Here is a 12,609-nt window from a genome sequence, read left to right as displayed (position 1 = left end):
ACTGTCCAAAATTAGGGAGCGAGTAGAGTAACCCCCTGGGATTATAGTACCGCTTCTTATAGACTGACTGAAGAGAAGGCAAATCTAGTACATTAGGCTTTCTATCGAGCTTGTTACAAGTGTAATGTGACCATGGATAATAGTTACATCCTCAAAGATTCTGCAACATAGTAACCCTTAAAACCGTTGTAACAGAGTATAAAAAGTAATTTTAACTTGGGATTTAGATATGGGTTACATTGTGCTTTGTTTTTAACCTGTTTTTAACTTTACTCATGAGTTGTTGGGCTAAATGAATTACAGAAGTGATAATGATAATATATTAATACTTTATTGGTTTAATTTGTATATAGTGGGATTTCACATATGAATATTAATTATCTCGTTATGCTAATCATGACATGACATCATTGCAGTTTCCCGCCAATTTATGTACATATTGCTTTCCTGTATGTGACCAATACACTTTGAGAAAGGCCTCGGAGGAGGCCGACACGTTAGGCTGTAAGCTTTGTAATAAAATCTTTCTTTATATATATATATATATATATATATATATATATATATATATATATATATATATATATATATAGATATATAGATATATATATATCTGCACATAACACACACAAGCATATGAATATGACTTTTGGCACGGAGAGTTACAGCCAAGCATTTTCTCTAAAGAAGACAACCAACCAATAGCACCAACCAGTATATATTTTTGAACAACTATTGTTAGCAGTTCAGATTTAATCAATATTATGGGATACGTTACTTAAGAACTCCGGAGAGCCAAACTAAAATCAGTGTACTTTATTTGAATACAACATGTTTCGGACAGACATGTCCTTCATCAGGTGCTCAATTGAGCACCTGATGAAGGACATGTCTGTCCGAAACATGTTGTATTCAAATAAAGTACACTGATTTTAGTTTGGCTCTCCGGAGTGAATCTTTGCCTGTACCTTGGATGCTGTGTGGCTGGGACGGTGCCATTGACTCTGTTTGATTGAGCCCTGGAGCTATTGGAGTTAGGGACCACCCGATAATTAATTGGACTTACTTAAGAACTCAAGCTCTGTTAGTTTTGTTGTTACTGATCTTTTATATACTTTAATGTAGTGCAGCATAAGTTATTTTTTTATTTGAGAAAGGTTTGTAGTGCCATAGTAATGTCTTCAGCTCTCAATTGCATGCTTGTTGCTCCATGGTAAACCCAATGATGCCCGCATGCCACTGCTGGTGGTCACATGACACACCTAGCTTAACTGTTACTTGCTGGTTCAGACCAACCGCCGTTTGGACAGTGAGTAGGAGAGAGTAGGTGTTTTTGATCAGCGATTGCTAAATTTATCCAAACCGTGAGTAAAAATAAAAAACCGTATAGGAGGAGTAGTATAGGAGTAAAGACCAACATGGATTTGAGTGAGAGAAGGAGATGTCCGGCTGGACAGGTAGTGAAAAGCTGCATAGAAGGTAAGACCAACAAGGATTGGATCAAGGAGTCAGGAGAAAGAAAATCAGATGCAGCAAATGATAAAAAGATTTGCAGAAATGCACAGACAAGTCTGGATAGGAGCATTAAAAGGAGATGGAGAGTAGAGAAACAGACAGAAAATAAAGAGAAGACCATTAAAAGGATAGAAAATGAAAAAAGACAGATTGAAAAAGAAAGCCAGGCAGAGAAAACCAGTGAAGATGAGAAGATTAAAAGGAGAAGATTTGAAGAAGGAGATATAGAAAAGGAAAGCCAGGCAGAGAAGAAGACTAGTGAAGATGAAAGGATTAAAAGGAGAAGATTTGAAGAAGGAGATATACAAAAGGAAAGCCAAGCAGAGAAGAAAACCAGTGAAGGTAAGAGCATTAAAAAGAGAGGAGTTGAAGAAGGACAGTTACAAAAGGAAAGCCAAGCAAAGAAAAAGACTAGTAAGCTTGAGAGAATTAAAACAAGTCAGGTTGCTAAAGACGATAAAAAAATCTCAGATGAAAATAGTAAAGAAAGAAATTTAGAGCAAAATGAAGTGAATAACAGAAGATCAAGACCAGAAGACCTATTAGAAGGTAAGGAAAAGACATTACCCTTGTTGTATGTATTTAATAGAGGCATATACTGTAGGTACATAATCACTGAATGTGAAATTGCTCAGTGCCGTTATAAGCACTTTTGCTAAGCCCCTATCACATTACAAGCATGGGACCTGTTATCCAGAATGCTTGGGACCTGGGGTTTTTTCCGGGTAAAGGGTCTTTCGGTATTTTGGATCTCTATACTATGTCTACTAAAAATTTATTTAAACATGAATGAAACCCTATATGATTGTTTTGGGTCGAAAAAAGATTAATTACATCTTAGTTGGGTTCAAGTACAAGTAACCTTTATTATTACAGAGAAAAACAAAAATATCTTTTTAAAATTTAAATTATTTGATTAAAATCTCTTTGGGGGATGGTCGTACAGTGATTCAGAGCTTTCTGGATAATGAATTTGTGGATTACTTATCCTATACCTGTATTATCCATTAGGATGAACATACACATTTCCCCAGCACTACAACTGTTGTCCCACCATTAATAGTATATGGGCTATTGTAAATTGAAAAAGTGCTTATAATAGCAGGCTGAGCAATTTTACATTGTACTTATGTACATTTTATGTCCCCTTCAACCTATCCCCTCACTTGCTAACAAACAGCAAACTCAACTGCTAATTTCCCTATATAACTTGTGCTGCAAAATTCCTATTGATCCTTTATGCAACACTGACAAACGTAGGCACATCCATTTCTGGATAAAGAGAGAACGGCACGACTCCATTTTGGGCCCTGTGAACAAATTTGGAGAAAGAAGAAAAAACATGGCACTTTGCAGTACAGCTGTTTTCTACAATTTGCCCCTCACATTTGTAAATGAGCCGTTGGGTCATAAAATGAGGTTGCGAGTGGCCATACATATAAGTGGGTAGGTATCGCCCTCTCAATTATATGTTATAAATAAGTACCTCCCAAGAAACCAATTATACATTTAAAAAATACATTTAAAATACATTTAAAGTTGTTTTGATTTTCATATGTATGTTTGTTTTTTAGCATATACTATTATGTACATTTTATTAGTTTTTATCTAAAAAAATTGAAAACTGCAGAAATATTTGCAAAATGGCGAAAAATTTGCAAAAAGCATTACAGTCTATGGGTCACAGCGACTTTTTGTTAGCAAAATATACTCTTGTCCAAATGGGTGTTTTTTCTGACTCCAAATGCATTGTCAATGGGTGTTTTTTCTCACTTTAAATTCATTAAAGCCAATGGGCTTTTTATTCAAGTTTTTTCTCACTCCAAATGCATAGAAGTGAATGGACTTTTTTTTTTGGTTAATTTTTTCGTGGCAAATTTTTGTTGCAGTTTCTTGAAAAAATCCACCATTGGCGAAATTTCATTACAAATCCATTTGTGTTGAAAAAATTGTCTTATCACTACAGTTTGTGGTGTGATCTGTTAATGGAATTTTTTTCTCTTTAACAAGGTGGAAGCATACAGAAGAGACCCCGTCTGGACATTGAAAGACCTGCTCCCCTGGATAGTAACAACTACAAGTTCCACACTGTACTGGGACAAGGAGGCTTTGGCCAGGTAAGTGAAGGATTTCCCAAGTCATGAAGCATGTTTGCATAGCAAGTTACATTGTTTCTGTCTCTACGAGAGACCCCATGATATGAATCTCTTTTCTTATTTTTATTAGGTGATGTTGGCTTCTTTTAGACCAAATAAACAACTGGTGGCAATTAAGATCTTGAAGAAACAGAAGAACGACTGCTATTCCATCACTAAAGAAGCTCGTGTATTGAAGATCAGCAGAGAATGTGCATTTTTATGCCATTCTTATGCAACTTTTCAGTCAGAGGTAAAGCATACTGATCCTTATGCACAATAACAGGTTAAAACAGCACTTTGTATGTGTGTCTGAGATTTAATTCTTGGAACTCCCAGTCCTTATTGTCATCTAGTACTAACAGCATAATCTACTTGGTCATTGTCAATATATTCTTGTTGGTATAGAGTGGTGGTACCTTCATGGGGTGTATTACAGGGGTACTTATTTAACATTTAAATATGTTGAAGAAAACCTATTGATATGACTTTGACTCACTTCCTGAAATGCAACCACACAGCTCCCAATACTGCCCTATTTGCCCTGTTAATGTTGATGCAGTTGGGGAGGGGGTATGAGATCATTGCAGGGGGCCCACGTTACATAGATGGTTTTGTTCCCCTTAAACAAGTCCCTTTAGTCCTTCTTTTAACCAGCTCTATTTCTGTATAGTAATGTCTCATGTCTCACATTCTTCTAACCTGCACTTACCAGCTTGAAGCCTTCTTTGTCCTGGAGTATGCCAGTGGGAAATCTTTATGGCAAATGATTATGCGTGAAGGAGGTCTGCCAATGTCGACAATCATGTTCTACACAGCAGAGATGGTGGTTGCCCTCCAGTTCCTGCATTCTAAGGGAATCATTCATCGGTCAGTAACATCTCAGAATATTGTGTTTGCAGGGGCGTAACTATAGAGGAAGCAGACCCTGCGGCTGCAGGGGGGCCCAGGAGGTATAGAGGCCCCATGAGGCCCTAATTCATATACAATTTCAATAAATATTGGAGAAACAAGTCAACCTAAAGGGCTCTTACTCACTGGCGTTCTGACCTGCGCTCCCCTGCGTTCCGTTTTTTGGTGTTCAGCCGCAGGGGAGCGCAGGAATAGACGCATGTCATTATTTCAAATGGGGCTGTACTCACTCAGGCGCGTGTAGGCGCCGAACGCAGGTTGAGACGCAACATGCTGCATTTTTCCTGCGTTCGGCGCCTACACGCGCCTGAGTGAGTACAGCCCCATTTGAAATAATGACATGCGTCTATTCCTGCGCGCCCCTGCGGCTGAACGCCAAAAAACGGAACGCAGGGGAGCGCAGGTCAGAACGCCAGTGAGTAAGAGCCCCTAAACATTTTGGTGGCCTGAAAAATAATTTGCTGTAGGGCCCAGTAATATCTAGTTACGCCACTGTGTGTTTGTGTTCTTTAACACTTGTAACGTTCGTTGAGGTCAGATAATAAAATACAGTTTGACATACTGGGGAGGATTAGAAGTGGCTACTTATCAACTATAAGTTGCAATCGTGTAGAACACTCTATTATGCCCTCAATCAATCAAGAGCAGTGGCACACAGTGGGCTTTGTTGTACGCTTAATTTAAATTAGTTTATCACCTTCTTTTGTGGTTAATTTAATTGAGGTTATTTTTAACAACAATTAACTTCTGTAATAATAATAAATCTATAAGAAGGGAATGAAATATATGATCACATTTAACTTACAAAGACTTCACTTATGTGATAAAGCTTGACCTCTTTCCCCGAACTCTTTCTATATTTTTCTGAAAGTAAATTGTTCTTATGTTTAACCTACAGTGATCTGAAGCCGGACAACATATTAGTGGATAAAGACGGCCACATAAAGATCTGCGACTTTGGCATTGTAGAAGAGAACATCTTTGGCCAGAGGAAAACCTACGGCTTAGCAGGAACCCCTGGATATCGGGCACCAGAGGTAACATAATTTGTTGTAAAATATTTACAATATATGCATAATAGCATATATATTAGAAAGAAAGGTTTGTATAAAAAAAAAAAAATGAGAGAATAGTATCAACATCTTTGATGATCCCATTCCCATCTATCCCAATCTATCACCTAACAAATGCTGGCACAATGCCAATTCAAGCAATTTAGTTTTTTAGAATCTATTAGGGTCTAGTTTAGATGTTATAATTTTCACTGATCTGAACCCAATGTGACCTTTCCATGATTACAGGTATGGGATCCGTTATCCGAAAACCCTGTATCCAGAAAGGTCCAAATTATGGAAATGCTGTCTCCCTTAGACTCCATTGTATCCTATTAATCCAGATTTTTAAAAATGTCCTTTTTCTCTGTAATAATAAATCAGTACCTTGTATTTGATCCAAAATAAGATTTAATTGATCCTTATTGGAAGCAAAACCAGCCTATTGGGTTTATTTCATGTTTATATGATTTTCTAGTAGACCTAAGATATGAAGATCCAAATTATGGAAAGATAAATTTTGCCGGAAAACCCCAGGTCCTGAGAATTCTGGATAACAGGTCCTATACTTGTATTGAAATGAAAGTGAAACTGTCAGTCCCAATGTTATAACCTTTAAATAGAAAATAGACCAACTTTGTACTATTAACGTTTAAACATGCCATACTTCAATATATTTATTAAACAACAGGTTAACACTACTTCCCACCTTAAAATCACTGGTGGCTAATATAAGGCACCCCTCCTGTTGCAATTAAACCTTAATTAACACAAAGCATTCTAAATGGCATTCAATACATTTTATACAGCACAGAAATGTCAGTTATAGCTACAAAGTCTTATATGGGATCTTAGTATTAATATGTACTTTGTAACTGCAGAACTGTAACTCATCCAGCTGCACAGGCTCCTACTGTGGAAACACATTAATCCACTAGTAATTCCTGTTGTACATCCAGAACTCCAGTGCAAATATATCCAAAGCTTGTGTGATTCAGTTTGTTAGTTGTCATAGAATGTTAAATTGCAAACTAAATTAAATGCGACACCCCTGGCGTCTTTTTCCCATTCTCATGTGTTCCTCCTAATTACCCGCCAGTGATTTAAGAGGTCAATTAAATTCTTAGGCCTGTCGCTTAATAAATATATTTGTTTTAATATTGAAGTAAGGCCTGTTTAATTGTTAATATTACATGTAGTTAAAATAACTGAGTCCATCCCTTTTCTGATGTAGTTTAGACGTTCCAATATGTTGCAAAAAGACATCCCAGGTGTTGGGCAATGATCTTGTTGCTGTACTATAAGCAGTTTTTCTATTGACAGTCATGAGAAGCAGTTTATAGCAATTCCATGGAGAAAACTGTCAATGTACCCTTGTAATTAACTTTCATTGCTTGGTTATCTTTACTAACACAAATATAAGGCGTAAAGTTGTTTGTTGCTATAATTCGTTTTCATTTTTTTCTTTTCAAAGATTCTATTAAAGGAAGACTACAATACAGCCGTGGATTGGTGGTCTTTCGGGGTGACAATGTATGAAATGGCCACAGGTGAATTGCCATATTCAACATCAGGCAGCATTTTAAGGCAGCGCTATATGATTTTGAACAAAACACCAAAATATCCATGTTATATGAGCGAGGAAATGCTGGACCTCCTGCCTAAGGTAAATAGATATACTGGCATACTGCTTATGTGCCTGCCAATAATGCAGGGAGTTACCTAGTATAACATCTGCAAAACTCTAACATATGACCATGTTTCTCTTTAGCTTTTGGAGATTGATAACACCAAACGAATCGGACAGAATGGGAACATCAGGGAGCATCCTTTCTACAGCACTATTAACTGGGATGATCTGGAAAATCGAAGACTGAAGACACCTTTTCAGCCAGAAATGGTAAATAAATGTGATGGAGCAATCAATGTCTTATCAATACTCTTTCATGAAACAGTAGGGCAGAGGTCTTCTGACTTATTATACATGTATGATTTGTATGAAAACATAGTCATAAGCATCACTCTCCCACTGCATAAGACCCCTGCTATTATTGGGATGGAGGACAGGTCAGTTGCATAATAACACCAGGCAACTGAGTTCATCCTTTTGTTCCTTGTAGTTAGGAAGCCCTCAGTGACTAATAAGATGTGATAACAAATTACATTTAACCACTAGTGAAATTAATACAAAATTCGGCCGTGTGAAATGTTGTATAAAAGGTTAAGTTCTTTTTCTTTGTTCACAGCCATCTGCGGACGACTTAGATGATTATCCGCTAACATTCTCCCCTCATAGTTGCAATGAAAAGAATTTGAAAGATTTCTCGGAAGTTGATCCCAACTGGAATTGGCAGGAGTAAGGCATTACCTCTGTTCTAACATGGGATACCATCATTAGTTGCTGCCTGTAACAACCTGAGGCCTTTAACATCTGTGGCAAGCTGCACCCCTAAACAACCAATCCACCTGTTGTACCAAACCTAAACCATCTCCTGTGAATGTCAACTGGTTCTACCATCAAAGCCAGCACCAGACGGGATCTCTGACTGTAGCTTCTAAAGGATGGAAAATAGGAAGGTACTATGGTAAGGTTACATCTTGAAGGAAAATTGCTAAATAAAAACAGGTTAACCCCACCCTCCCCCAAACATCTGCCTCCCTCCTATTCCCTTACCTGTGATTAACCCCTTTCCTAAGTGGCCCACTCCAGTGGCATAACTATAAAGGAAGCAGACCCCATGGCCGCGGGGGGCCCGGATCTGCTTCCTTTATACTGTCTCCCTCCTACTCCCTTATCCCTGATTTGCCTCTTTTTTAATCACTAAACCACACCCCAAACTTTAGTCTCTCTCTTATTCTCTTACCCATGATTGACCCCTTTCCTAAGTGGGTCACACCAACAGCATAACTATAAAGAAAGCAGACCCCATGGCCGCGGGGGGCCCGGATCTGCTTCCTTTATACTGTCTCCTCCTACTCCCTTTCCTCTGATTTCCTTCATTCATAATCACTTCACAACACCCCAAACATCTGCCTTCCTCTTATTCCCTTACCTGTGTAACCCCTTTTCTAAGCAGTGGTGTAACTATGAAGAAAGCAGACCCCCTGGCCGCGGGGGGCCCAGGTCTACTTCCTCTGTACTTTCTCCCTTCTGCTCCCTTACCCTTGATTTCCCTTCTTCCTAATCTCTAAACAACACCCCAAACTTATTTTTCTCCCTTATTTCCTTACATGGCATAACTATAAAAAAAGCAGACCCTGTGGCCGCGGGGGGCACGGGTCTACTTCCTCTATACTGTGTCCTCCTTTTCCCTTTCCCCTGATTTCCTTATTTACATTTCTCTCAATCCCTTTCCCTATTCCCAGCTTCTTTACCATCCACTTTTAAACCCTCCAGGTTTTCTTCCATACCTTAACCCTAGCACTTCCCATACCCATGCCCTCTTTGTCCTCTCCCCAACTTCTCTCCCAACTCTTCTCTGTGAGTGTGTGTGCTCTATGTATTTGTGTGTGTGATTGAGTGTAAGTCAGTTTAGTCATTTGAAATGCTCACCCATTTGTTGAACAGGAGAACACTGAGATATATTTCTTACTATTATCCACTAGTATTTCTAGGTGCGTCTAGAGTCATTTTACTTGCAGTCCATAGCCAGTTCAGAGGTCACTGTATTTGTAGAGCTTGCATTAATAGCGCAGCAGCTGCTGACTGTACTGCAGGTGAAATTGGCTTAGAAGCACCTTCAAATGCCCCTGTGTGTATCATCCTTACTGTTCTCCTGTTCAATGAATCAGTTACCAGTGCCAGGATATTTTTATAACCTGGTGCTTTCCCAAATGTATGCCGATACTGAACCAACCCATATGCCCTGAAGGTAGCATTGTACTTACTGTACAAAGCTACTGGTTTTAGTAGAATTAGGAAACCATTGATCCAGGGATTATACCGATTGCCATTTTGGAGTCAGGAAGGAATTTTTTCCCCCTTCTGAAGCAAATTAGAAGCTGCTTCAGACGGGGGTTTTTTGCCTTCCTCTGGATCATCTAAAAATTAGGTAGGATTTGTTTCAGCAAAAGGTTGAATTTGGACACCTTTTTTCAACCAAAAGATCAATGCCACACCTGGCTGAGAAAGCTCCCATTCACTCCATGGTATAAGTGCACTGACAGTCATGGAACATATTTTGGTGAGAAAATGTATATTTATGCTTCTCTGCACCAAAATCCACTCTGTGTGTATCAATGCACTTACACCATGGAGCAAATGGGAGCGGATCTGCTTTTTCACGGCCTGGTGTGGCATTAGCCTCACTACTAAGTAACTGTGTCAGTGCACATAAGATCATTAACCATTAGAATATAAATTAAACCAACTAAAACAAAATCTCCTAAACTGAATCAAATAGGAGGGGGTTCAGTGCTGGCTTTTTCAAGCCGGCAATTGGCTACATATGAATCTAGGATTAGGGACTATTTCAGCAAACCACAGCAATTATATTAACTTTAATATACCAATAGCTCACTATGTGATTTGCTTTAATATGCATGTATGTTGTATGGCTTTGTGAGACGTATGAGCATTGTAAAAACAAACCCAAAATATCTAGTTCTGTGTCTGGCATAAAATGCAGGGAAGAGCTTGATTAACCAAAACGCTGCCTAGGCACCACCTGTTTTGTACCCCCAAGTTTGAGTAATTTGATCAGCTAAATAGGGACATCATTAGTCATTCACCAGTATTTATAATCTAAAATCCTTACTGGTTAGGGGAGTATTGCAGCAAACCATATGGTTAACCAAACAGCAGAGGTATAAATCCCACGTGCTCTATGCGTCTCAATGTGATTTTACAAAATAGCCAATGTATGTGTGATGAAAGTCAGTTTTGTGTCTGAATGTGAACTTAAAAAATCCCAGTGAAGAGCTTTAGGGACTAAATAGGGAATCATTGCAGCAAGTCATATGGTCAGCAAATCAGTGAGGATTTCATCCTCCTTATGCCTATGATCACCAGCTGATTTGCTCCAACAAATAAAATTAGCTAGCGTATGTTTGAATGAAAGCCAATATGTGTATGTGGGAATATTTAGCTTGTGCCTCTCAGTCATTACTGAGCAGGAAAGGTCCCATGACGGTTTGTCACTTAGTGCTGGACCAGCTAGGGAACTATTGCAGCAAATTATGGGGTGAGCCATTTGCTGCAATAAATGGACAGTAACAAGAGTTGAAGCCTTGACGTGGCGTTACTGCTCACATGGGTAACCATGTGCCAATTCAACCATTTATGAGGCTGTGATAGTGATTGTGGAGTATATTTAGTATTTAGACTGTTGAACAATTCTTAATTTTACTGAAAAACTAATCTTACGCTTACATTTTGTTTTCTAAGCTATTTTTATTTTAAAACACTGAATCTATGTAGAAAAAAAGGAAATATACAGTTGGCAAAGTTATTCAGTTCCCACACTTTAATATAATGTAAAGTTGTCTTTTGGCGCAATAACAGATTGAAGCACTTAAGTAAGCATATACCAGCAGGAGACTTGGACTGCCAACAAAAGGGACTGGGCTTCCTACATAAGGTGGGAGGCTGGTTAGGGTCAGAGTTTTGGAGGATGAGGGGATGGGATTGAAGGATCAAGGCATTTCCAGGTGGGATTGAACCCTAATTGTAGGGCAATTATTACAGGAAAATTAAACCTAAACTCATTAGGAGTGGCAAAACTTGAAGTACCCCTGTTTTATGACAATCTGTAAGTTTTTCTCTGAATTGACAAGTTTAACTTTCTATATATGCCGCAACCTTTTTCCCAGATTTAGACTTCTGCCTGCATAGTAGAGTAAAATCAGTCTTTCCTGATGAAAAGCAGCTCTTTAGGAAGGACCAATTCCGTCATTGCTGCACTCTGCTTATAGGGAGTGGAACCAAATGGAGCATTTCTGATTGGTTTGTCATTGATAGCATGTGCCGTGGATAGAGTGTTTCCTACTCTATTTTTGGGACATTTTTACTACCTGTTTTCTTAGTATTTCATTGAGCCAGTTAACAAACAGAATCAATTTCTAGGCAACTACAAGAAACAGCTGCTAATCTGCAGGTTTAATATAAAAACCTTCATGAAATTTTTCCTCTGATTCTACCAAAATATTTATACAACCATTCACTATTAAATTCAAGTGATATAAATTAATTGAAATCAATCTGGACCAATCTGTGTTTGGAGCTTATTAATGGTATTCACAACAAATATGTATAAAATTAATTTGCTGACCTCAAAGCAAGTGTCAAATTGTGATAATGAAAGGTCAAAACACAACACTCTACTTTTCTTGCCTCTCTTTCATTACTAGCTTCATATTAGGGGTGGGTTGATTAGTACAGTAGTTAAAGGGGTTTTTCACCTTTAACTTTTAGTATGATTTAGTATGATTTAGATATTCTGAGACAATCTGCAATTGGTTTTGAGTTTTTAGTATTTCTTGTTTCTTGAGTTATTTAGCTTTTTATTTAGCTTTTTATTTAGCAACCTCCAGTTTGCAATTTCAGTAATCTGGTTGCTAGGGTCAAAACTACCATAGCAACCATGCACTGATTTGAATAAGACACTGGAATATGAACAGGAGATGGCCTGAATGGAAACATGAGTAATAAAAAGCAGCAATAACAACTAGAAAGGGAACTTCATGTTGGTTTGAAAAACATGCAAAGTTTGCATTAATATTTAAAGAATGGCAGGAGTTTAAATTTAAACCAATGAAAGTCTATAGGTTAGATCTGATTTGGCAGTTGTTGGCTCCGCCCACTTTTCTAACCTTGAAACCGTAGTCACCCAGTGAGTGACTGTGCAAAGTTTGGGAACCCAGGCACAAATAATGTGAGAATGGGAGTGTTTTAAATGTAAAAATAGGAAATTCAATGGATGAAATCTGATTGGCTGTTAGTGGCTTTGTCCACTTTTACTAACCTTGACCTGCAGTCCACCAGTGACCAACCGTGA

The 12,609-nt window shown here is 38.2% G+C and overlaps 1 protein-coding gene across 1 annotated transcript; it reads left to right on the top strand.

Moving 5' to 3' along the window:
* The first annotated feature begins 1,157 nt into the window (after nt 1-1,157).
* On the top strand, nt 1,158-10,004 carry LOC121393635 (protein kinase C delta type-like). The gene is made up of 8 exons (XM_041562660.1): nt 1,158-2,064; nt 3,526-3,632; nt 3,742-3,903; nt 4,366-4,520; nt 5,461-5,599; nt 7,089-7,280; nt 7,386-7,514; nt 7,861-10,004. The coding sequence occupies exons 1-8, from the start codon at nt 1,419-1,421 to the stop codon at nt 7,972-7,974; spliced, it is 1,644 nt and encodes a 547-aa protein (XP_041418594.1). The 5' UTR covers nt 1,158-1,418; the 3' UTR covers nt 7,975-10,004.
* The last annotated feature ends 2,605 nt before the right edge of the window (nt 10,005-12,609 follow it).

This window comes from Xenopus laevis, chromosome 5L (genome assembly GCF_017654675.1).
Source record: "Xenopus laevis strain J_2021 chromosome 5L, Xenopus_laevis_v10.1, whole genome shotgun sequence".
Classification (NCBI taxonomy): domain Eukaryota; kingdom Metazoa; phylum Chordata; class Amphibia; order Anura; family Pipidae; genus Xenopus; species Xenopus laevis.
Note: the sequence above shows the minus strand (reverse complement) of the source record. Positions and strands in the feature narration are given on the sequence as shown.

What these genes read in the sequence shown, in the direction of transcription:
- LOC121393635 (XM_041562660.1), top strand. Translation starts at nt 1,419, where the DNA reads ATGGATTTGAGTGAGAGAAGGAGATGTCCGGCTGGACAGGTAGTGAAA. An exon ending in TCTAAGGGAATCATTCATCG is followed by an intron (nt 4,521 to 5,460) that starts GTCAGTAACATC and finishes TTTAACCTACAG; the next exon opens with TGATCTGAAGCCGGACAACA. An exon ending in TGCTGGACCTCCTGCCTAAG is followed by an intron (nt 7,281 to 7,385) that starts GTAAATAGATAT and finishes GTTTCTCTTTAG; the next exon opens with CTTTTGGAGATTGATAACAC.